Genomic DNA, 26674 nt, shown 5'->3' with positions numbered 1-26674 from the left:
ATATATAGCTGGGTGTGGTGGCTCATGTCAGCAACACTAGCTACTCAGGATGCTGAAATCTGAGGATCAAGGTTTGAAGCAAGACTGGGTGAGAAAATCTGAGATTCTTATTGGCCCTGAGTTCAGGTGCCAGAACTGCCATCAAAAACTACAACTACAACTACCACAAAAACCTAAACAGAAAGTGCTGTGTGGATGGAAAAGATTTTTACAAAGAAAGGAAGAAAAAGACATTGTACTTTGAGTAGTCATCATAGAGGTTAATTATATGTGGCTCAGTAACACTGGAAAAAAATACAAAAGAGATCATTGCGATTACAGTTGGTTAAGAGTGAAAACCACCAGAAAGGAATAAACCTGTGGTGCCAATAATCTCAGAAATATCTTCTCATTAAGAAAACATGAAAGAAGAGCCCTTCAAGGTTAAAGATTGCTCTGTAAGAAGAGAAGAAGCCTGGGAGGCAAAATTTCTGTACACAACATTTTGTTGCTTTATACCTAACTGCCAAAGTCAGCAGGAGGAGCAACCAAGGGTTGTTTCAAATTCACTTTTATTATTGCTTTTAGGCCCTGTGGGGTGATTTCATGCTTCTGAAAGCAGAGGACTAACCCTGACTGAGGCCAAACACAGCAGGGCAGTCTTCCACCAAGAGCCACAGCACCAGTTCCCAGGCCCTCCTTGAAGAGAGACCTGAACAACTGCCCCAGGGAAGGAAGCTGTAGTCTTTTCTCAGCTGAGTAGGACAAGGCCTCAAATCATGTCAGAAAGCCACAGAAAACTCTGTATAAACCCACAGTGAGGATGAATATGGATAGAGCCAATAAACGCTCTCCCTTAAATTCACTTATTTTTGGAACAAATCCTTGTTACAAATATATTCCACATATGTATATAGCAGTACCACTGGCCCCAGGGAGAATCCCACAATGTGGAAGATAAGATGAGGAAAAACACAATCCTTTTGGTGCTTTTGTAGCTAAAATTTAAAAACAAAACAAAAATATACTACCAAGTAAATCTTCATTTTTATATACTAAATGAAGTACATGTAAATAACATGTAGCTTTTATTATTTCTCAATTGATAATACTGTTAACCTCCTTTGAAGCTGTAAGGTGTGTCTTCTATTGCTAGTACCATTGCTTAAAAAATTCCAGACCCAGCCTGGAGCTGGTGTCCCATGCCTATAATCTTATATACTCAAGAGGCTGAGATCTGAGGATCATGGTTCAAAGCCAGCCTATCTAGGAAAGTCCATGAGACTCTTATCTCCAATTGAGCAACCAGAAAACCAGAAGCAGAGCTGTGGCTCAAAGTAGTAGAGCACTATCTTTGAGCAAGAGTTTAGGGATAGAACCTAGGCCCTGAGTTTAAGCTCCATGACCAAAAACAGAAACAAAGGAAGAAAATTCCAGACCCAAGCCATCTGCAATCAATCCACTCTTGGTTGATTCCTAACTTAGCATTCCCAGATTATTTTGCCACTCTTTTCTCCAGCCACCTCCCTCTGAATCCTTCATAATTCTACTGCAAATTAAGAGCAAGAGAGTGGAAAAACACAGCAGCCCATTTTACCAGTGGTTGGCAGGTAGAATAAAATCTTGAAAAGAATAATAAAAATATTATGTTTTCACATCATTGGCAAACAGTTTTTTCCCTAAGCCAACCCTTTCCAACTCTTAAAGGTGGCTGCACGTCTGTCAAAAAGACATACTTCGGGGGTTGGAAGTGTTGCCTAGTGGTACAGTGCTTGCCTAGCATGCACGAAGACCCAGGGTTCGATTCCTGGGTACCACATACATAGAAAAAGCCAGAAGTGGTGTTGTTGCTCAAGTGGTAGAGCTCTAGCCTTGAGAAAGCCCCAAAGACAGTGCTCAGGCCCTGAGTTCAAGCCCCAGAACTGGATTTAAAAAAAAAAAAGACATACTTCTGCCAAAAGTTTACCAATAATGAAGAGCTGTATTTCAGTTTCAGTTGAATAGAGCAAAGCTATTCAGCAAGCTCCCATGGTGGAAACCATTCCCAGGGAATTATGGTGCCATCACTTTACCCACACTGTGACTGAGGAAGTCCACAGCCTCCACCCATGAGGCAATGTTATTTACACTGGTACCAAATGGACCCACTTAACAAAGTCAGACAGCAGGGACACTGGGTTGGAAATGAAGAGACCAAGTCAGATTTCCATTACACCAGTTCACTGTTCATCTTGTCTAGGACTCTGTGTTCTCACTTTCAAAGTGAAATGCAAAATTGTTCAAGGAGATCTCTAAATTCCTGTCTGACTGTATCTTTCTAGAACTCCACTTATTTAGACTTCCATACATAGCTATCAGGTGACCTCTGCTCTCCTTTGGATATTCTCCTCTACCTAAACAGTGGCTGTGTGCGTTTTAAAATTGGACCCAACTGAGTTGGATTCCACCTCTCCATGTGGGAGTTGCTTTGCATGACTTTGAACAAATTACTTTGTTCTCTAAGCAATTACTTTTTCCTTTAGAAACTAGGAGTGATAAGGCCTAGTGGTAGAGTGCTTACCTAGCATGCAGGAAGACCCAGGTTCGATTCCTCAGTACCACATACATACAAAAAGCCGGAAGTGGTGCTGTGGCTCAAGTGGTAGAGCCCCAGCCTTGAGAAAACCAAGGACAGTGCTCAGGCCCTGAGTTCAAGCCTCAGGACTGGCAAAAAAAAAGTAGGGGTGATAGAAGTTCCTCCCGAATGAGTGTCCCCTGTCAAGTACATAGCACAGTACCTAGGGTACAGCAAATGCTTATCATGTTACCATCATTTCATCTTCATTATTATCTTCACAAAGACATCTGAAGTGGGCCCTTTTCCTCTTTCTCAACTTTTTCTTTTTTGGGGGGGGTGAGGTGGGAAGAAGGGAATAGTACTGGAGCTTGCTAGATAGGTACTCTATCCTTGAGCCACATTCTTAACTCTGTTGTACTTTAGTTATTTTTCAGACAGGATCTCACTATTTTTTTTTTTTTGCCAGTCCTGTGGCTTGAACTCAGGGCCTGAAGCACTGTCCTTTGGCTTTCTCAAGGCTAGAGCTCTACCACTTGGGCCACAGCACCACTTCCGGCTTTTTCTGTGTATGTGGTATCGAGGAATTGAACCTGGGTCTTCCTGCATGCTAGGCAAGCACTCTACCACTAGGCCAAACTTCTGGCCCAGGATCTCACATTTTTGACTGGGGCTGGCTTTGAACTGTGATCTTTCTGTCCACATCTGCTCAGTAGCTGAGTATCTTGGGGTCTTACCTACTTTTCACCTGAGCTGGCCTTTGAACCATGATCCTCTCAGATCTTTGCCTCTGTAGTAGCTGGAATTACAAATGTAAGTCACTGTTCTGGTCCCTCGCCTTTTCAAGTCTAGACATCCTTCCATTTCTAAGTGAAATCCCACCTCACCTGTAAAATCCTCACACTACTCAAGCTCCCACTTCCACTTTTAGCTACTAAGTGCTGTAGTACTTACTGTATCTATCAACATAGTTTATAAAGAATATAGTTTACTAACAATTGGGGCACATGACTCTTACTACTTAGATAAAAACAGTAAAAACATTAAAAACTGTTGAAAGCAGAATCTGGAACTTATCTGAGTATGTGAACACACTGTTCATCACCCAAAAGATGCTCAATGTAATCCTAGCTACTCAGGAGGCTGAGACCTGAGGATTGCAGTTCAAAGCCGCCCAGACAGAAAAGTCCCCATGAGACTCTTATCTCCAATTAGCCACTCAAAAACTGGAAGTAGTAGTGTAGCTCAAATGATAGAGCTCTAGACTTAAGTAGAAAGAGGCTCAGGGACAACGCCCAGGCCCCATAACCAACAACAACAAAAAAGATGCTCAATAAAGTACAGGTAAGGGGCCAGGAGTGTGTCCTAATGGTACTGTGTTCATTGAGCATGGGTTCAACTCGTTGGTACCACATACACAGAAAAAGCCTGATGTCGTGCTATGGCTCAAGCAGTAGACCACTAGCCTTGAGAAAGCTCAAGGACAGTGCCCAGGACCTGATTTTAAGCCCCAGGACTGGCAAAATAAATAAATAAATAAATAATAATAAATTCACTTATTAAAAAATACAAGTTATTATCTTATTTAAAGGATTAATGCAAGAAACCATAGTGTCAAATGTACACCTATGAACTGGGGAATGGAACTCAATTTTAATAATTATTCAGAGCTTCTTATATTGTAAATCGTATTCTCAGGATTTCTAACAAAATTCCTTAGTAGACTGCATGGATTCTCAAGAAAACAAAAACCAGCTCTTCTGATTTCAAAAGCTCTGAGGTATAGTGTGGAGAGCATCTATTAGATAATATTGTCTTCACAGTCACTTCCAAATTACAATGTTATAAGTAGTTAATTATCATTCCCAAGTCCTAGTCCTACAACTACTGTTTTTCTGGAGGAGGAAAATGGTGATTTTATGATTTTCAGTTATCTGCTGAGCTAACTATTCTAGAAGTGGAAAACACTAAGGCCACCATGAAATTATCCATATATGCATCTGCCAAAGCAGTACATGCCTCTCCTATGAACAGCTAACTATTTGGCCAGACCACTGTAGGAGAGAGCAGATGTTAGGTACACATGATACACATGTAAACTTAAATATCTATAGCTAGTGGTGTCCTGATCTTATTTCATCCCTTTGCTCTTCTGCAACCATGGCTTTCGAGGTGATTATTTCTACACAGAATTTATTTTTCATTTTGATTTATCCTCCCATGTAGCCTATGATATCTTTCTAGCCTCGGAGGGAATTTTGCCTCCAATGAGCTCTGGGATGAATGTACAATATAAGGAATAGATTCATCTTAAAATGACCTTTAAAATGAAATACAAAAGAAAAGGAGAAAATGAAACTCAAATATATTATAAACCTTCTTGCTATTTAGTCAATAACTATGATACATGCTTTGTATTAATTATAAGCTCAGAGAAAGGCCACAGTGTTCCATCCTCACAGAAGTGTAAAAATATCAATTAATTCATGTTGTTCCTCCTAAAAATTCAAAGTATCAACCACAACTTATTGTATCAATTAGGCAATAGTTTTTATGTTGTTTTTTTTTTGTTGTTGTTTTTGTTTTTTTTGTGGGTCATGAGGCTTGAACTCTGGGCCTGGGTGCTGTCCCTGAGCTCCTCAGCTCAAGGCTACCACCCTACCCCTGGAGCCACAGTCCCACTTCCATTTTCTAGTGATTAATTGGAGATGAGTCTCAAGGTCTTTCCTGCCCAGGCTGGCTTTGAACCTAGATCCCCAGATCTCAGCCTCCTGAGTAGCTAGTATTACAGGTGTGAGCCTCCGTACCAGGCTAAGCAATAGTTGGTTTTTTGTTGTTGTTGTTGTTGTTTCTTAAAAAAACAAAACACTGACAGTCTGAGAAATACAGAAATTGAGAGGTGTGGGATTGTGGGTTCAATGGTTCATCAAAGAAAATATAAATGCAAGACTTTCCTGGTCCCTTTATTTTCATTCAATAAAATAATCAAAAGATTAGAAATCCTTACTAATAAAATTTCAAAATGATCCAAGAAACTCTTGTTGTGGACATTACCATGTAAAATCTAAAGGGGTGACAAAAGTTAATAATTGGCTAGGAAAAGAGTACTGCCATCTCAGAGTTTTGAGAAATGTATTATTTATGAATATGTTTAATACCAATATAATTATAGAAAGAAAAACGGTATGGACACATAATCAGATTTTCCTTAACTTTGTCAGAAATTCATTTAAGGGTTTGTAATACTTAGATAGACTCTTGATGGAATTCAAAAATGCTATATCTCTGGTACAGAATTTCTATAATATTTTAGTAAGTTTGTCAATTTTATAAGCATATTTAAACCTATGAATTAGCTTTCCATTTTCCAGCTATCTATTTTATTTCATATATTTTTATTGTAATTAATAGAAGGGTTACATTATATTTGCCAGATAGAAGGTGCATTACTTCACATATATTGATACCCTTTATCATGTCTTGGTCCCCATTTCCCTCCCCCCCACCCCCACCCCTCATCTTGTTTTCCCCCCTTCCCTATCCAATTTCAAATAACCAAATATGCATATATCCAATATATCAGATAACAAGGTGAAATACTGTAACAATATGAGATAACCAAGGGACAACAAAAGAGATGAGAGATAACATAGTACATTAAGGACAACAGTCACTCATTATATGGCTTTTGTTTCCTTATCGCCAGCTATCTATTTTGAAGAGAATTCTATACCAAAGGAAGAACGAGGCTTAATATTTAAGGGACTTAGGATTAATTTTTACTCCATTTGAGGTATTAAATTTTATCTAATTTTGTGAAAGCTTGGGTAACAAATGTTAAAAGTTTAGGTTTTGCAGTAAATTGCTTGTGTTATGCAAGAAGATCCAGCATTTCATAACTGTAGTGCTACTGATGTCTGGGTGAGGACTCTTCAATGTTCAGGATTGGCCTGAACAATGACGCCTTTCCAACAAATGAAAACTTTACTCTCAAATCATTATAGCATCCAAAGCATTACCATACATTTCTTTTTTTTTTTATAAATTTTATTTTTTTTATTGTAATTAGTAAAAGGGTTACATGATATTTGCCAGATAGAAGGTGCATTAATTCACATACATTGATACCCTTTCACATGTCTTGGTACAAAAGCCATATAATGAATGATTCTTGTCCTTAATGTACTATGTTGTCTCTCATCTCCTTTGCTGTCCCTTGGTTATCTCATATTGGTATAGTATCTCACTTTGTTATCTGATATATTGAATTTATTTGTATTTTACCATACATTTCTAAGTGTTCCCTACTCCCACTGTCCAGTCCATTAGGACTCCATGGGCTATGAAAATTCTGCTCTGCAGATTATGCTAAGCTTTCTTGCCATGAGCTATGGCCCTTTTCAGCTCTCTGCAAATACATCCTAATGTCCCCAGAAGACTTGACTCCACTAAGACTGACAGCAGCACTGACAAAAGTATGAAACCCTCCAAAATAACAGAGCCAATCCTCTTTTTTAGTAACAGGACATTATTAGGTCAAAATTCTCCTATGCTTTTCCTCCTGTATTTTTATTGGCATCAATTAGTTGTACATTTTGACATGTCCATTTATGCATACAACGCGTACTTTGATCAGATTCACTCAGTCTGTTCTCTCACTCATCTTTATTGTCAGAGTCTACAAATGGCCTTCTTGCTTCCAAATACCCAATCAAGCCTAAAATGAAAATCTGGGACTGCTTAAAACACACCAGTGCATTCCCAACCACTATCAGATGCCCTCAATAATTTCTTCCTCCATGGACACTGAGTGAATGAGTAAATGGTCAAACAGCTTTCACTTAACAGATGCTGAAACTGAGCTAGAACTTACATAATTCACTATCAAGATAGTTAGGATGGCCAGGAGTATGGCCTAGTGATAGAGTACTTGCCTAGCACGCACGAAGACCCAGGTTCGATTCCTCAGTACCACATACATAGAAAAAGCTGGAAGTGGTGCTGAGGCTCAAGTCTAGCCTTGAGAAAGCCCAAGGACAGTGCCCAAGGCCCTGAGTTCAAGCCCTAAGACTGGCCAAAAAAAAAGATAGCTAAGATTGGACTGCTGACCACATGATACCAGATAATTAGAAGAAAATCTTTGCCTAGTGTGTTTCTGCAGACAGGAATATTTATTAATAATAGTATTAATTACATACTAAACAGTGGCATTAATCAATCAAGGCTGTAATTTACATGCAGTAAGGACATGCAAAACAATAAAATCTAAGGTTTTCTAATCACCTTTTTTTTGAAGGGTTTATATCTAGAAATGGATGCATTTTCTTGAAAACTGCTCAACCCTATTTCATTTCTGAGAATTGTATCTATTTTCACTGTTGTGTGTGTGTGTGTGTGTGTGTGTACCATGTATATACACATATATGTGTGTATATATATATATATATATATGTGCACACAAATTGAGAAACTCCTAAGTAAGAGTTACATCAGCCTAGAGATTTTCAAATTTGTCACCTGGATTGTTTGGTATTAAAAATTCCTAGGCCTAAGCTGAGAATGTGGATTACTGGTAGAGTGCTTGCTTAGCCATGCATGAAGCCCTGGATTCAATTTCTCAGTACCACATACACAGAAAAACAGAAGTGGTGTTGTGGTTCAAGTGGTAGAGTGCTAGTCTTGAGTACAAGAAGGTTAGGAACAGTGGCTGGGCCCTGAGTTCAAGCCCCAGAACTGGCCAAAAAAAAAAAAATTACTAGGCCTAAGCCTGACACTTGTGGCTCACACCTGAACACTAGCCTTGAGGGAGGAAAAATTTCCCAGGCCTAGACTTCTTGATTTCTGACTTAGAAGGCCTATGATAGAATTTAAGAATTTAAACTTCAGACTATATTTATAGCTCCAATGGTAGAGAGCTAGCCATAAATGAAAAATCTAATGATTGAGCATTCAATGCTCTGGTTCAAGCCCTGGTAACAATACAAAAAAAAGAAGATATAATTTTATAATTGAAGTGATATTCACATTACATTGGTAACTATTTCACAATATGTTGCAGCTATTACCTTGGCAAGTAAAGGATTTGGGGTTTGATTTTTTTTTTTTTGCAGGAAAAAGAGGCTGGGGGTACCAGGGTTTGAATTCAGAACCTTGCCCCCAGTCCAATTTACTTTTATTTTTCAAATAAAGGATTTTTTTGTCAGTCATGGGACTTGAACTCTGAGCCTGGGTGTTGTCCCTGAGCTCTTCAGCTCAAAGCTACCGCCCTACGTCTTGAGCCACAGCCCCACTTCTGGTTTTCTGGTGGTTATTTGGAGAGAAGAGTCTTAAGGTCTTTAGTACTGGGACTAGCTTTGAACCTCGATCCTCAGATCTCAGCTTCCTGAGTAGCTAGCATTACAGGTGTGAGCCGCTGTGCCCAGCTAACGCTCCTTTTCCTGCAATGACAAACACATTCAACTACACCCAGTTTTTTTTTTATTAATTGAGTCTTGCAAATATTTTGCTCTGGCTGATCTCCGACTGTGATCAACTGCATCCAAGCCTCTAAAATAGCTAGAGTTACATGCATGAGTCAACTAACCCTGTAGGAAATGTAGATTTAACAAAAGCATGCTGTGATTGTCTCCAGATGGCACAGAGAGAATGACCACTTAAGCACTCAAATGACTGGTAGAGACAAAGAATAAGATGCTGCATAAATTCTCAGATAATGAGTTTAAAAAAATTTCCTTATACATTAAAACTTAAAACTAATTCCTTTCCTCTCTACCTTGTCACTAAATACAGGCTTGATCCAAAGGTGTTAGTTTAATTCACAGTTTAGTTCACACTGAACATTTACTAGTTTGGATGCAGCCAGCATTCTTACCCTTATAACTGGAAAAAATAGAAAAATTAGGGGAAAAAAATGAATCATTGCTCTGATTTTAGTCCAGGTCTTCTCTCCTTGAGTTTAATCATATATCACATTATTAAATTCTACTTTTAATAATAAATGTGAACAGGCACAAAAAAGTCTGCAATAAGAAATGCAGAGATTTCTTCTTAGAGTCAAAACCTTAGATAAATGTACATGAGCCAGGTGCTGGTGACTCAGACCCATAATCCCAGCTACTCAGAAGGCTGAGATCTGAGGATGCAGGTCAAAGCTAGCCCAGGCATGAAAGTCTGTGAGACTCTTATCTCCAATTAAACACCAGAAAACTGGAAATGGTGCTATGGCTCAAGTGGTAGAGTGCTAGCCTTGAGCTGAAAAGCTCAGGGATAGCGCCCAGGCCGAGTTCAAGCCCTTCAACTGACCAAAAAAAAAAAAAAAAAAAAGGTACATGAAACTGGTTATTCTGCTAAGAGTTAATATGTATGTAGCGGCTGCAACAAGATACTGGCATCAACAATTGTTTTCTCTTTTCTCTTTATGGTTTCAAGCATCATATTTCCTAGTTTTAACTCATGACCTAGCTGTTCAAGAGTCAGCTCTCATTTTAACTGTTTACTCAGAGTCAGGTTTCTGGAGGTTTCAGGTTTCATCTAGACAGATGAGTGGTGGTGACAGTAGTCCAGGATAAAGAATGTTTTCCTGATAACCACTAGTGCTACTTCTCTTAACCAACATCTTATAAAACAGTAAACACATTACAAGATGAACACCCATCACAAAGCTGGGTGAGGTAGCTTACACCTGCAATGCTAGTTACTCAAGAGGCTGGATCAAGGTTCAAAGCCAGCCTGGGTACTTAAGTCCTTGAGACTCATCTCCAATTAAGCACCAAAAAAGTGGCACTGTGGCTCAAGAGGTAGGGCAGTAGCCTTGAGCTGAAGAGCTCAGGGACAATACCCAGGCCCAGAGTACGAGTCCCATGACCAACAAAAGAAATAAAAGAAAACCCTTCACAACACTAGAAACCATGATGGACAGATAGCTGACAAAAACAAAATCTTGGAATGGTTTTCACAAACTATAAGGCTAAAGAGTTAGGCCGAATAAGGCTGGCCTATCCTTCATTGCTTTTATTCAGAGGAAGCGGAGCTAATTGTCAACAATTTAGCATAAAAATGAAGATTTTTGAGAAGTTCTACCCAGAAAGAGTCAGGGAAAGGGAAAGTATGGGAACGGAAGTACAGCAAGCCAAAGTAGGGGACCGGGGCTGGAAATGCACTGAGATAAAAGGAAAAGATGATGAGACGCAAAGGGACAAATCGACTATGTTGAAGTTGTACTGTGCTTCACTTTTGGCTCTTTGGTTTGTTTCAAGTATGGTAAATGACTTTCTTAAGTTTTGGGTTCTTTATTAGTAAAGAATAATTGGAACTTCTTACAAGCCTACTTTGAGCTTTTCCTTTTTTTCTTTTGCCAGTCCTGGGCCTGGGATCAAGACCTGGACACTGTCCTTGGGCTTTCTCAAAGCTAGAGCTCGGCCACTTGAGCCACAGCACCATTTCCAGCATTTTTCTATGTACTTAGTACCAAGGAATTGAACCCAGATCTTTGGGCATGCTAGGCAAGCATTCTATCATTAGGCCAAACTCCTGGCCCTACCTTTTTCTCTTTTTTGTGCCCATCCTGGTGTTTGAACTCATGGCCTAGGTGCAGTTCCTGAGTTTTTGTGCTGAAGGCTAGCACTCTACCACTTGAATTACACCTCTACTGCCCCCTACTAGTGGTAATTAACTGGAGATAAGAGTATCACAGGTTTTATAGTCTGGGCTGGCTTTGAACCACAATCCTCAGATATCAACCATCTGAGTAGCAAGGATTGTAGGGGTGAGCTATTAGTACTAGGATACTTTGAGTTTTTATTTTTATTTTAAAGGTTTTATTTTATTTAAAGGTTTATACTATAAGCGACAGTACAAAAGTAAACGTAAAAGTGGAAAGGGTCTGGGCATGCAGTTAAGACTACTAAATAGGGCCAGGAATTTGGCCTAGTGGTTAAAGTGCTTGCCTAGCATGCATGAAGACCCAGGTTCGATTCCTTGGTACCACATACATAGAAAAAAGCCGGAAGTGGTGCTGAGGCTCAAGTGGTAGAGCTCTAGCCTTGAGAAAGTCCAAGGACATTGCTCAGGCCCTGAGCTCAAGCCCAGGACTAGCAAAAAAAAAAAAAAAAAAGACTACTAAATAAACACTGGTCATTATTATTACTAAGAAGCTTAAGAGAAAAAGGAACAAAGGCTATAAAGAAAAAACCTAAACATATAGGCACAACAATCTACTCTGAAGATACTGAAGAAAACTAAAACAGCAAACATGACTAACTGTTAATGTAGAAGGGCTCCAGAAGGCTGGGAAAAGGATAAAAGGCTGAAAAAGGATGAGAAAAACCCACTTAGACAATAAACAGATACTCTATCCCTATTAATTAATGATTTTTTCAAGAAAATAAATCAAGCAGAAGAAACGCAATAAGCTACAATATGAAATTTCTAGAGTGAAGAACAATCTCAGCATGCAGATTAAAGGGCTCACTGTATTTCAGGCAAAAGTAATTTTAAAAAATATTTTTTAAATCCATACCTAAATATAGTTAGGCAAAAAAAAAAAAATGTGAACTATGGAGATACCTTTTTGGCGGGAAGGGTTAGTCATGGGACTTAAATTCTGGGCCTGGGCTCTGGCCCTAAGTTCTTCAGCTCAAGGCTGAACCATTTGAGCCACGGCGCCACTTCTGTTCTTCAGGTAGTTAATTGGAGGTAAGGGTCTCAGGGATTTTCATGCCTGGGCTGAATTTGAACCGCAATCCTCGGATCTCAGCTTCCTGAGTAACTAGATTACAGATGTAATTATCTCCAGGCATGGAGATAATGTTTCTTTTTAATATCTCTGAAGGAGGCTTCAGGAGGATCTAGTAAACTTTTGGAAACGTATATTCTAGATTGAAGGAAAGATAGAAAATACATCCAAATTATTTTGGAAAACTGAACTAACACAATAAAGCATGAGGAAACCTACTTCAACCTTTAAATTAATTAATTAAAAAAAAACTCTTGATAAAACTCTAGTAAATGGTGCCAGGAGTTTGGCCTAGTGGGAGAGTGCTTGCCTAGCATGCACAAAGACCTAGGTTTAATTTCTTGACACCACATACATAGAATAAAAGCCAGAAGCGGTGCTCTAGCCTTGAGAAAGTTCAAGGACAGTGCTCAGGTGTTGAGCTCAAGCCCAGGACTGGCAAAAAAAAAAAAAAAAAAAAAGGTCTGTGAGACACTTAATCTTCAATTAAGCACCAGAAAATTGGAAGTGACGCTGTGACTTACAGAGTAGATCAAAGGTAGCTTTGATCTGAATTGCTCAGGGACAACACTTAGGGCCAGTTCAAGTCCCAAGACCAACAAACAAACAAACAATAATAATAATAATAAATTAGATGGACACCATTTTATGAGACCTTGTGTAAGGAATTAAATATAAGATGCCTTCCTATTTTTTAAAAGATAAAATTGGTGGTGGAAGGGAACCTGTCTTACATTCAACCTTTATTCACAGCAAGGAATACACAGAAAATTATAATACTTAGATGGTGCTAAGGCAACTGAATATGGATATTCAAGTAGACATAGCCCACTTCCCTGGTCTTGCCCCGTTAGCTCAGTATATCTCTACTATAGTACATTCTAATCAAAGCTCTGTTGTGTCAGAAGTACAATAAGGAACAGGCACAATGTCTCATACCTGTAATCCCAGCTACTTAGGAGGGAGAGATTGGGTGGATTATAGACAGTTCAAGGCCATTCTGGGGCAAAAAAAAAAAAATGAGTGTGACTCTAAACCAATAAGCCAATTTTGAGGATACATACACCTGTGATCCTAGCTACATCACTACCACAGCTAACCCTAGAAAAAAATCAGGAGACTCCATCTCTCTAATAAGCTTGAGGCTCAGAGTTCAAGTCTCAGTGCCAGGAAGAAGAAGGTCCAATAACAATATCAAGATTGCTGGGTACTGGTGGATCATGCCTGGAATCCTACTGCTCAGAAGTTTAAGATCTGAGGATTATGGTTTGAGTTAGCCCACAGAGAAAAGTCCATGAAACTTATTCCTAATTAACTACCAAAAGCTGCAAGTGGAGATGTGGCTCAAGTGATAGAATACAAAAGCTGAGGTATACCCCCGAGGCCCTGAAATCAAGCCTCATGACTGGCCTAGATTAAAAAAAAAGATAAAGAAAAGAAGGAGGAAGAGTAAGAGGAGGAGGCAGAAGAAGAACACCTAGATCAAGATCATCACCTCACTAAGAGGTGATGGTACTATGCCTCAAATCCCACTCAGGAGGCTGAGGCAGAAGGATCAGATTCAGGCCAGGCTAAGATATACTATGAGACCTGACAAGGTCTTTTTAGTGACCTGTGGAGACAGAAATATTAAAGTCTCTTAGCTCTGACTGGAGGTGATCTAGAACAAGTTACTAACTTCTTTGTGTTTCATTTCTTACATCTGTAAGACAAGAGGACTATTCACATCTGTAAGACAAGAAGATAACAGTCCTAACAGAATAAATCATTGTGAAGATTAATTGAACTACTTATGTATAGAAGGTACTCAATAAATGCTAGATTCAAATAACTATGCCTGATTAAAAGCAAAGCAAAGCAATTTCCAATAAAACAAAACAAAAAGAAACCCACAAATGGAATACCAAGATTAATTACTCAACATCATTGTATCCTTACACAGTCACTTTACAGTAAAATCTGCCAAATGATAAGCCTTGATTCCATAAAGGTAGTTTATAAGACTTTCAGCTTTTAACCAAGGATTACAAGGGATTTGAGATCCACTCACTTGAAAGTCAGACTAAAACAGACACAAACATATTAAAGAGAAAGAGACAGACAGACAGATAGACAGACAGACAAGGTAGTAGGGACATAGCTGAAGTAGTAGACCACCTACCTAGCAATCATGAGGTCCTGAGTTCAAACCCCAGTACCAACAATCCACCAAAACAAAGAAGATGGGGGAATTAATTAATGTATGAGTGTCAGGAGTATGAATAAATAAAAATATATGTATATACAAATATATGTATATATACAAATACAAAATATACAAATATGTATGGCAAAAACATAAGCTTCAGAGAAACAAGTTATATCTATAAAGTAAAATCAAAACTTCACAAAAAATCCAATTTATCAGAAAATGAAGAGTTCTTGGTATTAAAAAAGATGATGATTGAAATAAATTCAGTAGAATGTTTATATAATGAAATTTTCCAAATAGTAAGAGAAATACAAAGAAAACAGAGGAAGAGAAACTAAGAACATTATAAGACTGATCTAATCCAAATAATAGGAGTTCTACAAAGATAGAAGAGGGGAAGGGTAGTGAACACACAATTTTAAAAGTTTCTGCATTTTTATTTAGAAACTGCTGAGTATTCAGCATAGTAAACAGGCAAAAATCTATACCTAAAGGCAAATATTAGAAAACTGTGTCTAATGGGTGAGTATGGGGATCATATATATAATACATTAAGAACTGGAAAGGTACTGCCATAATAAAGATTTTTCCAAAATTAGCTCTGGATGCCAAGATTTTGAATTTTCTTTTCCCTTCCTATCTGTTTTATCTGTATTCAACATATGGGACTTTTACTGTGCAAAATAATCAGTACTTGGAGCCTCTAAGTTTAACTGGCTCCATTTCCTGTTTTTATAATGTCATAATCCACCTCTGCACTGGTACAAAGACCTCCCTAGTTAGCAGTAGTCATAGTCATAGAAGATGACTGGGATATAAAGAATATAGAACCAGCTACGTTACCTCAGGGACTCGCCATCCAGCTGCTCACTGGATGGATGACGTCCACTCATTTATGCAGCTACTGAGTATTTAGAATATTCTGATATGTGAAGGAAAGGAGAAAAAGCACTTAATTCTCTTTTCTTAGGCACATCTTTCTATCCATTACAATCAGGTCTCCACTACTATAGTTAGCATTTATTTTAATAAGGAATGCTAACTGCTCTAATCTGTCTCCATTCCACTTATTGAACACCATGTTTTATGCTTCACCAAGAGATGAGTTTATTGACAGGCTTACCTGTGGAGAAGATGAACACTGTGTTGTTCCATAACCCAGAGCTTTTTAAGGCTGCAGTGACATTTCCTACTGCTTCATCCATAAGGGACACCATTCCAGCATAGATTCGCCTATGCTTATCTTGGATAAAGTCATATGGCTTCAGGTATTCCTCAGGGACCTGAAGTGGGTCATGTACAGACTGGAGAGCCAGGTAGAGAAACAAAGGCTGGAACGAGAATATGTGCATGTCAGGTAAGAGCAGAGCATAAAATGATTAAATATAACCAAATAAGATAATCAAGAGTTGCCAGTTAATAAAAATAGTAGCAAAGCACATTGGAAATATTTGTGAATTAGTACATAATAGGAAATTCAATCCAGAATATAAAAACAACCTTTACAACTTAATATTAAAATGGGCAAAGAATTTTGAGTGGGGAATATACTAGGGATTGAACCCAGGGCCTATACATTTTGTTTCTGAGACAGAACCACCCTAACTTTAATCAGGCTGGCCTCAAACTTGAGATCCTCTCGTCTCTGCCTCTCAAGTAGCTAGGATTATAGGCATATAATATTGTCAAGTCCTGAAAAGAATTTAATAAATATTTCTTCAAAGATACACAAATTGGACGAGAGTTTGGACTAGTGGTAGAATGCTTACCTAGCATGCATGAAGCCCCAAGTTTGATTCCTTGGTACCATATACCCAGAAAGCCAGAATTGGTGCTGTGGTTTAAGTGGTATAGCACTAGCCTTAAGGAAAGCCCAAAGACAGTGCTCAGGCCCTAAGTTCAGGCCCCAGGATGGATAAAAAATATATATACAAATTTGTCCTAACTACATAAAAAGATGGCCAACTTCATTAGTCATTAAAGAACTGCAAATCAAAACTAGACTATGAGAGTTGGGGGGGCGTGGTAGTAGTCAGCCAATGAGCAAAAGTGTAAGATCAAGAGTTCAAATCTTGATCTCAGAGGGAAAAAAAATGAGTGTGATATCACTTTGTATCCACTACAACAGTTATAATTTTTAAAACAGAAAAGAATATGACCAAGTATTTTCATTCCCAGAGAAATGAGCATATATTTCTAAACAAAAACCTGTAGAAATGTTCATGGCAATAATATTCATAATAGCCAAAAAGAGAAAACCCAAGTTTCCATCAGCTGAAGCATAGAATACAAAATGAAATATTTTCAGTAACATATAGCAATAAAAGAATTGGAATATAATAACGTAGGTGGGCCTTGAAAATATAATAAGTAAAAAGGGCCTATCATAAAGTATCATGTACTGTAAAATTTTATTTATATGAAATGTCCAGAATAAAAGTCTACAGAAGTAGAATGTGGACAGGTGGTTGGCTGGGGCTGTAGAGATTATAAAGAGAGGTATGGTGAGCAAATGATAACAAGTAGAAGTTTCTTTTGATTGTATACTTCTTCTATGTCCTATGAATTATGTAGTTTAAATTAGCTGGGCGCAGTGGCTCATGCCTGTAATCCTAGCTACTCAGGAGGCTGAGATCTAAGGATCAAGGTTCAAAGCCAGCCCGGACACAAGAGTACCTGAGACTTTTATCTCCAATTAACCTCTAGAAGACAGGAAGTGGGACTTGGCTCAAAGGTAGGGCGGTAGCCTTGAGCTGAAGAGCTCAGGGCCTGTGCCCAGGCCGAGTTCAAGCCCCATGACCCACAAAAAAAGAAGGGGGTTAATTATATGGCATACAAATTAAGTGTTAGTAAAAATGCTAGCAGGAAATGAAAGATACAATAAAAAAATAAAAGTCAGAGTTCTAGAATGGTCTAGAAGGCTCTGATCTAAATAGATATAAGTAATATCAACAACAGCAAGCATATATTAAATGTTGTCTATGTAGCTGATACTCTGACCACAAGAGAGATACCCTAACTCATTTAATTCTCAGAATTATTCAATGTTATATCGATTTTTCAGTTATAGTTTACATTACATTTTGGCTGAGGCATAGAAAGGTTATGACTTTCCCAAGCCCACATCTCTGAAGAGTAATTTCCTTCTGGAAATTCCATGATTATAATGTGAGCATGTACCAATAAATGGCTTAGCTTTTTGCTTTATATAAAAACAAGTGCCCATCTTATAGGAGAGGATTATAGGTCTTTTTAATATATTTTATGAACAAACAAAGAAATGTCATACTATTTTCATCTTTGATGTAGTACCTAACATAAGAACAAAGCAACTCCTGAAACCAAGAACAGTAATGCACTGTTTTTTTTTTTTCACTTCACCTGTCCATAGCATTTAACATGGGTGGTATAGTAGGACATTCTCCTGCCTAGCATTGCCTTTTCTGAAAGCAATGTTTTCATTGTGTTCCCTCCTACAGAACTCTCCAGCAGGCAGAACTCTCCTTAGGAATAAACATACAATTTCCTAGAAGTATTCAAAGTATTCTTTGAAGTACTAGAGCTCATAAATAAGTGAAAGAAGGTAAGAAAGCCATTAGGAAGCACTCATATTTCATTTTTATGGTTGATAAGTAGTTTTAAATAGATTATACACTCCTGAACTATAGCAAAAAGTGCTGATAGACAAAAGTTTATTTATAGTTCAAATACTTTCAGATGAACACAAAAATATGCTGAGACCTAGTGGCTTACACCTTAACTACTCAGGAGGCTGAGATATGAAGACGTTAGTTGGAAGCCAAAAAGTGAGGGATGAAGCCAAAAGAGAGTAAGAGGTCTGCAGTTCAAGCTCCAGTACCAGCAATAAAACAAAACAAAAAACTTAGAAGTAAAAAATTTTTCCAAAAATCAAGTGTTAAAAATAGCTTTTAAATACTAATGACACAGTTTTAAAATATTTCTAAACTAACAAGGTTGGTGATAAAATAGAAGAACACAGAATTGGGCCGGACGCCAGTAGCTCACACCTATATTCCTAGCTATTCAGGAGGCTGAGATCTGAGGATCGTGGTTCAAAGCCAACCCGGCAAACTAAAGTCTGTGAGACTCATCTCCACCAGAAAACTGGAAGTGGCACTGTGGCTCAAAGGGTAGAGCAGTAGCCTTGAGCTGAAGGGCTCAGGACCAATGCCCAAGCTGAGAGTTTAAGCCCTATGACGAACCAGAAAACAACAACAACAACAAAAGAACACAGAATTGTATATCTGTACATGCCTCCACTACCCAAAGCAATCCTTTCCATACTTCAAGCACAGGTCATAACACACATGACACCAAAACCCCAGGGTCCTTCCAGAGTGCAGTAAGGAAGGACTGTGGATGTGTGGATCTGTAGTGGAAGCAGTGGTCTAGATCTTCAGTAAGTCAACTCCAGACACCAGCCAAAAACCTAGATGGGGACAGGATTAAAATCCTGAAAGCTGCAACAATTTGCAGCCCACATAAAATGTTTGAAAAAAAGGATCCAAAATACCACAAGAAATCTGTTTTAAATTTCTTTCTTTAAAAGAAACAGTCAGAATCAGGATCAAATCACTGTATTCCCACATCCTAGGAGGGAAAAAAATGATATAATATGAGCAACCAAGGCTCCATCCCCATGTTCTGTCAAAGGTTCTAGGTTTTCCCTTACTGGTCTTTATATATTTGGCAGAGGCATCTGACACTTCAAAGTACAATATCTTCCTGCCTCCATCAGAAGGGTTTAAGTAGACCCTGCTGTAAGAAAAGATCAACAAGAGAAAAGTATAATGCATTCATTTAAAGTTTTTGTGATTCAGGAGGCTTCAGAATGAAGATCCAAAGATATAGAGAAATCTGTCCATTTTGATGCTTAGATTCAATGAAGCAGGGACAGCTATGTGGAAACATAACTGGACCAAAAAGGCGTAACCTAATTCCCATTAGGTTACTAAGTGGAGAAATCCTGAAAAGCCTACCTGTTCAAAGTCTTCTTGACTTCTTTGATATAGCTTCTTCCTCTCAGGTATGAGTCAGAACCCCTAGGATGAGTTTTGTAACTTATCAAACAAGTATGGATCACAGAACTTCTTTACAGCCAGCTTTTCCATAGAAAGGTAGGGAAATGTCAATGACTGGTTTTGGGGAAACAGGAATCTGATTTTTATGGCCTAACTTGAAGAAGAGGCAGAGATTCCAATGGCCTATCCCAGGGAATAAAGAGCAGCAAGAGACAGTGAAAGAGAATACAGCCACTCCAAAGACCTCACTTCTGAGGCATGTGGTAAGAATGGAGGATGGAGAAGAAAAGATGAAGGGGTTAAAATACACTATTCTGACACACAGACCAGGTTAAAGACATTTGAAAAATAGTAGGTATAAGATTTCTTTGACCATCATGTTGTTTCTTAAAGGGAGAAGATTAAATTCCTGTGTAAAAGACACTCTCCCTACACTAGAAAGAAAAGTCATATCCTTATCCTCAAGAACAAGAAGTCAAAACAAAGAGAACTTATTAAATAATCCTATCTTTTAAGCTTCCCCATGATTTAGTCACAGCTTACTCTGTATTCTTTGTCCAACTCAATATACAAATAACTGACTAACTTTTGGGTCTTAGTTTTGTTATATAAAATCTTTTCTTTCCTAAAACTATTCCTTAGTAATTAAATGTCATTTGCATAATTTTTGAAGGGTTAAAAGTATAAAAGTATAGTGATCCCATTCGTCTAGTAACCTAACTTCTATTGACTTAAATGTAAGAAGAAAAAGTGAGAATCATATCTCCAGGGTAAAGACCAGCATATCAGGTGACTGTCACAAATCATGCAAAGGTCTTACATTACTTTCTGGCCAGATTCTAGGAAAGAAGAAAGGATGGGTAATCCTTGAACAAAAAAAGTTTTTGTTTTCCCCATCTCATCAGCACCAGTGTGGAGTCATTTACTCTATGGGCAAACAGCCCTTCCCATCTGTACAGCCCAGAACCAACAGAAAACAGCATAAGTACTGCAGTCCATTTCATGAAGTTAGGATCAATGCAATCATGCAATCCATTTTAAATATTTCCCTCTAATACAATAAAATTTATTTTCAACAATTAGAAATGCTAAAAAATGTATTCATAGGTCAACTCATTTGCTAAATAGAAGCATTTCATTACTTTTTTTTCCAGTCCTGGGGCTTGAATTCTGAACCTGTCGCTGAGCTTTATTGCTCAAGCCACAACGCCACTTTTGGCTTTTTGAGTAGTTTATGGGAGTTAAGAGTCACAGAATTTCCTGACCAGGTTGGCTTCAAATCACAATCCACAGATCTCAGCCTCCTGAGTAGCTAGGATTACAGGCACGAGGCCCTATTGCCCAGCTCATTACTATTTTTAAATTGGGAAAAAGTAGCATTTTAACTATTATTTTGTGATCCAATGGAAGGCACAATTAACTAGGGTTTCAAAGTTTTCCAACCTCCACTGGGATCCTGCCTACAGCCACTTGCCCAGTGGCTCTTCTTTGGAAAGTAGCATAGCCACTTTTCCATACACCTGCTAGTCAAAGCCCCACGTTACTGCTAGCTCAGAACAAGCAGCTGTTATTATGGAGATAGGCTCATAATTACCATATGTCTATAGACTTGAGCTCCAACAGTCTTATGCCTTGGCTTTGGAGACTTGTTAACTGATTCTAACCTTACTGAAACTCTCATTCAAACACAGGAGTTCTTGGTTCTACTTATTTTTTGTTCATGCTGGAATCTGATCTGTCCTTTGTGTTTTCTTGGGTCTAGATACCTGCTCTGCCCAACTCAGTCATAGCTACTACTTTTTCCCAGCCCTAATTATAAATATTTATGTACATGAGAAATAAAAAATCCTAGGTCCAGGAACAGGACCTAGTGGTAGAATGCTTGCCTAGCATGCATGAAGCCCTAGGTTTGATTCTTCAGTACCACATTACACAGAAAAAGTCAGAAGTGGTGTTGTGGCTCAAGTGGTAGAGTGCTAGCCTTGAGAAAGCCCAAGGACAGTGCTCAGGCTCTGAGTTCAAACTCAATGACTGGCAAAAAACAACAACAACAACAACCAAATAATTACAACAGAAATCAAGAATCCTAGGTATAATGTTACATGAAAAAATATTACTTAAAACTCAGATGTATCACCTAAAGCTATTTGCATGATCAAATTTAAGATGTAAATGGTTCTTTCTCTTTTTAGATTGTTATTCGAACCCTAAAACATATACTCTATATATCTTCATCATGTTAAGAAAATAGTGAAAATTAAAGTTTTACTTTCATTTCTTTGTATATTTACCTAACTTATAGTATAAATTGAAAAAAAGTAGATGATAAGTTTTAAAATTATTATTTCTATTGCCAGGTGCAATGGCTCAGGCCTATAATCCTAGCACTCAGGAGGCTGAGATCTGAGGATCAAGGTTCAAAGCCAGTCCGGGCACAAAAGGACCTGAGACTCTCACTTTCAATTAACCTGTAGAAAATGGGAAATGGAGCTTGGCTCAAGGGTAGGACCATAGCCTTGAGCTGAAGAGTCAGGGATAGTGCCCAGGCCGAGTTCAAGCCCCATGACTCACAAGAAAAAATTATTATTTCATCTTTGACATCTAAATTAAAGTATGTCTTCTCAAATTATGCCAGAGAAAAACAATAGTTGTACTCTAAGAATGACCATTTTCTTTAGGAAATGTTCTAGAATTCTGTATTAATTCTGCAAACTGCTGTGGGCCTGTTTTTAATAAGAAGCTGCATTATTAAAATTCAACTTTCCCTTTTCAGTGTTACCACTATGGGAATTACTCTGATGAAAAGGAAGGACATCCCTTCGTAACACATGTACAGAACCTCCCTGACCAGCATCACTACTGTGTGTTTGCAAACATCTCTCTATGCTCCTCAGTTCCTCCTCAGCTGTCCTTTTAAAATAGGCTGTAGACACATGGTTTCCATCTTAGAACAAGATGTCTATGTTATGAACTATCAAAATACACCTAATGCTAGGCACTAGCCCACAAGTGTTAGCTACTCGGGAGGCTGAGACACAAGGGTCACAGTTTAATGCTAGCCCAGGCCAAAAAAAAAAAGTCTGTATAAGTCTTATCTTCAATTAACAGCAAAATGCCAGTAGAGGAGGTGGGGCTCAAGTGGTAGAGAGCTAGTCTAGAGTGAGAAAGCCAAGCAAGAGCATGAGGCCTAAGTTCAGCCCCAATACCAAGGAAGGAGGGAGGAAGAGAGAGGGGAGGGAGAAACCTACACAGAATTAGACTAAACACTGGAATAAAATGATGTAAAGGTAAGCTTCAAAGATGAAACTAGTAAGCTTCAAAGTTCTATTGTGAGATGAAACCATAAACACCTGCACATACTATCTTAGCAAATATTGTTGCACTACTGATTATCCTATTCATTTCTGTTTGAAGTCTGAGAACTCTAGTACTGATGGACAACGACGCTACAGGGAAAATTACTCTCTCCTCTGGTGACTTCCATAATTGTATCAGTATTATGCTAACAACACCCCTTGGCAAGCTCTTGGGGTCCCTCATTGTTTCAGCTCCAGGTGCTTTCCCTGGTTGATCCAGACCACCCACAAAGCACTATTTCACCCCAGCTGCTTCCCCTTATCCACTTAATGTTATGAGGTCACTCTACTGGAATACCCTATTGTACTTTAATAGGAATGCATTTTTATTGTAGGCAGATTATCCTTGTTGCATAATTAAGGTATTGTTAGATGGTAAACAGCAACAAGTAGATGGCTCCTGCCTGTCTCTGATTTGAGGAGTATGCCTCAAATGACACATGGAAGAGTATGCTGCACATCAGAATTACTGGTAGGAAGTCCAGAATTACTGGTAGGAAGTCGGGGCGGCAATGACTGAGTTCATCTCAGACTAATGAACCACAATATTGACATTAGTATTTCTTACAAGTTTCTTCAATAACATAGGAGTTGAACCACTTAGTTGGGAGTGGAACCATTCAGTTAAATCATAAATGGGGACTCAGAATCTCTGAGGTCTTAGACATTGGGGAAGCTGATTAAAAACATAAGATTTGGGGCCAGGAGTTTGGCCTAGTGGTAGAGTACTTGCCTAGCATGCACCAAGACCTGGGTTCGATTCCTCGGTACCACATACATAAAAAAAAGCTGGAAGTGGTGCTGTGGCTCAAGTAGTAGAGCTCTAGCCTTGAGAAAGCCCAAGGACAGTGTTCAGGCCCTGAGTTCAAGCCCCAGGACTGGCAAAAAAAAAACAAAAAAAACCATAAGATTTGAATTCTGAAGATATGAGTTTAAATTCTGACTTTCAGTAACTGTAACCTTCAACAAGGTACTTGATTTCTGTAAGCCAGTTTGCTTAGTGTCAAATGATACCCACCAGAAAGGATAATTACCAATTCTCTTAACACCTTAGCTTGTTCTTCTGGTATTAAGCCATGGTGTATAAGCCAATTACCTAACGTTCTCACTGTTTAAATATTAGCTTCTAAAACGTATGTGCTTCTATGTATTTGAGAGGATGTTCCCCCTCCTCATGTTCAACCACAGGCATGGTTGATCAGAGATGTCAGAATTAATCTATTAGAGGCCAGTGGCTCATGTCTGTAATCCAGGTATTCAGAAGGCTGAGATGGAGAAGACTGCCACTGGATGCCAGCTAGGAAATAAATGTCCTCAAAAACCTCCAAAATAACCAGCAAAAAGCCAGGGTGGAGGTGTGGCTCAAGTGGTAGGATGCCAACCAAACAAGTAAGCTAAGCCTGCACAATGCTCTGAGTTCAAATACCAGAACCAGACTCTTCCCCAAGAAAGAGAATCTGTTAAGAGTTTTTTCTGAAACAACAGTGGCTTTTTCTTATCTTACCAAGATTTTAATATAATTAAAGAAGCAAAATTACCTTCTCTGGTGGATGTTTAGCTATGAGGGATGTAGCCCTTTCAGTAAATATGTTCGTTGAGTATATGTTTTTATATTCTGTTGCAACTTCTTCTCCATCTCGAAAATCAAGAGCACACCATGTGACATTCAAAGCTTCAATTAATGCACAGTGCTCATGAGAGTAATAATCTTCATTTCCTTGAAGATATCCTGCAATAAAAATAGTAGACAAAACAGTGAGCACGGCATAAGACTTGTCAAACAAACTAATGTTCTAGCATTTAATTGCCTAATGTAATTGATTACCTGTGACAGGGTTAATTAAATGACAAGACTAATCAGGGAAACATCTCTATATTTAGTAGTAAAGCTCACTAAAATGTTACTGTATAGAAGAAACAATTTCATTTCTCCATCAAGCCTTTCAGAACATAGGCTCTATTAGGTAACTCTCAAAATGGGCAATTCCTGATAAATACTTTTTTTAAAGTCAGAGGTCAAACTTAGTACAGATAAGAACACTGTAATCTTTGGAAGTGGGGCTGTAGCTCAAGGGGTAGGGCAGTAGCCTTGACCTGAAGAGCTCAGGGACAGAGCCCAGGCCCAGAGTTCAAGCCCCATGACCCACAAAGCAAAAAACAAAACCAAAAACAACAACAAAGAAAAAACCGCTGTAATCTTTTAAATCTATATAAGGACAAAAATAGTATATGGTTAATGTGATTTGTTATAAATTTCTACTGAGGTAATTACATAAATGAGTCCAGGATTCAAATACTATCATTCATTGTTACTGAGCTTGAGAGACTGGCTTCCAAGTTGTTTATAGACATACCACTAGAAGTTATCTTCTGTCAAATGGTGACACCCACTGGTGAAAGATACAAATGTTCTAACTAGAGAACCTCTAGATGCAGTTGAACCAAGCCAGAAGATCAAACTGAAGAATAGTTAGATTTTTCTACTTCAATCACCTCAGTTTTACTATTAAATAGTATCATTTGCCTACCCTCACTCCACAGTGAAGAAAACAAATTTTCTTAATTAACAGTTGTTTCTGCAATTGTTCCATATTTTCCTTTAGCATTAAAGTAAGCTAGGCTGTATATTGTGATTCCATTTATATAAATGTGTAGAACAGGAAAATCTATAGAAAAAGAAAGTAGCTAATGATTGCCTAGGGTTGGATGGGTTGGTGATGCTAATGCAGTTTGGCCTCTTTTTTAGGGGGTGGTGGTGGGGAAAATATTTTACAGTTGGATTGGAATGGTAAGGACACACTAGAGATTCATTGAATGAATCACACAATATGTGTATTAATCTCAAAGTCCTTTCTCTAGTCCTACACTTCCATTATTTATTTTTTTTTTAATTTTCAGTGTGTGTGTGTGTGTGTGTGTGTGTGGGTGTGTGTGGGTGTGCTGGTCCTGGGGCTTGAACTCAGGGCTTGGGCACTATTCCTGTTTATTTGTTTATTATTGTTTGTTTGTTTTTTGCTTAAGGCTAATGCTCTACCACTTGAAGTACACCTCCACTTCTGGATTATTAGTGGCTAATTGGATATAAAAAAAAAATCTCATGGGGCTGGGAATTTGGCCTAGTGGTTAAAGTGCTTGCCTAGCATGCTTGAAGACCCGGGTTCGATTCCTTGGTACCACATACATAGAAAAAAAAGCCGGAAGTGGTGCTGAGGCTCAAGTGGTAGAGCTCTATCCTTGAGAAAGTCCAAGGACGGTGCTCAGGCCCTGAGCTCAAGCCCAGGACTGGCAAAAAAAAAAATCTCATGAACTTTCCTGCCCAGTCTGGCTTTCAACGAAGACCCTCAGATCTCAGCTTCCTAACTAGCTAGGGTTATAGACATGAAGCCATTGGCATCTAGCTATGTTTCCCTTTTAATAGTAAGCTCAAGCCCAGGACTGAAAAAAAGGAAAAGAAAAATATATGGTAAATTTTCTGCTTTATAAAAGCAGAAATTTTTTAAAAATCTAACATACCTGTTAATACATATGTGATGTATCTGAAAATAGTTCCAGCCTTTTCCTAGGTTTATTAGAGCGGCTGGGGCACTGGACATGGTTAGTCTTTTTTTTGTCAGCTGTAGGGCTTGTACTCAGGAAATATATATATTCTCAACCAGAAATAGCACCAAGGCTGATCAGTAATGTCTACTTAGGGCATCTGGATGAAGTGCAGGTGGGTGCAGCCTGTATGATATCTTTGTATCTTGATCTTAACCTAAGGTTATGGGATTTTTTTTCCCTTATAGAGCCATTGTTTTGATTGCGTCGTTTTTCTCCCCA

General features: G+C 38.4%; 1 protein-coding gene across 2 annotated transcripts in view; it reads right to left on the bottom strand.

Moving 5' to 3' along the window:
- The window catches only part of Arsb (arylsulfatase B), a 149827-nt gene that overhangs the window by 103125 nt on the left and 20028 nt on the right, over positions 1-26674 (bottom strand). For both annotated transcript variants that reach the window (XM_090331717.1, XM_090331718.1), the window contains exons 3-4: positions 24394-24584; positions 15581-15788 (exon numbers count right to left, since the gene is read on the bottom strand). In XM_090331717.1, the coding sequence (XP_090187843.1) occupies positions 15581-15788; positions 24394-24584 (399 nt within the window). The remainder of the gene's footprint in view (positions 1-15580; positions 15789-24393; positions 24585-26674) is intronic.

The sequence above is a fragment of the Megascapheus bottae genome, chromosome 4 (genome assembly GCF_031878675.1).
Source record: "Megascapheus bottae isolate mThoBot1 chromosome 4, mThoBot2.hap1, whole genome shotgun sequence".
NCBI classification, from domain to species: Eukaryota; Metazoa; Chordata; class Mammalia; order Rodentia; family Geomyidae; genus Megascapheus; species Megascapheus bottae.
Note: the sequence above shows the minus strand (reverse complement) of the source record. Positions and strands in the feature narration are given on the sequence as shown.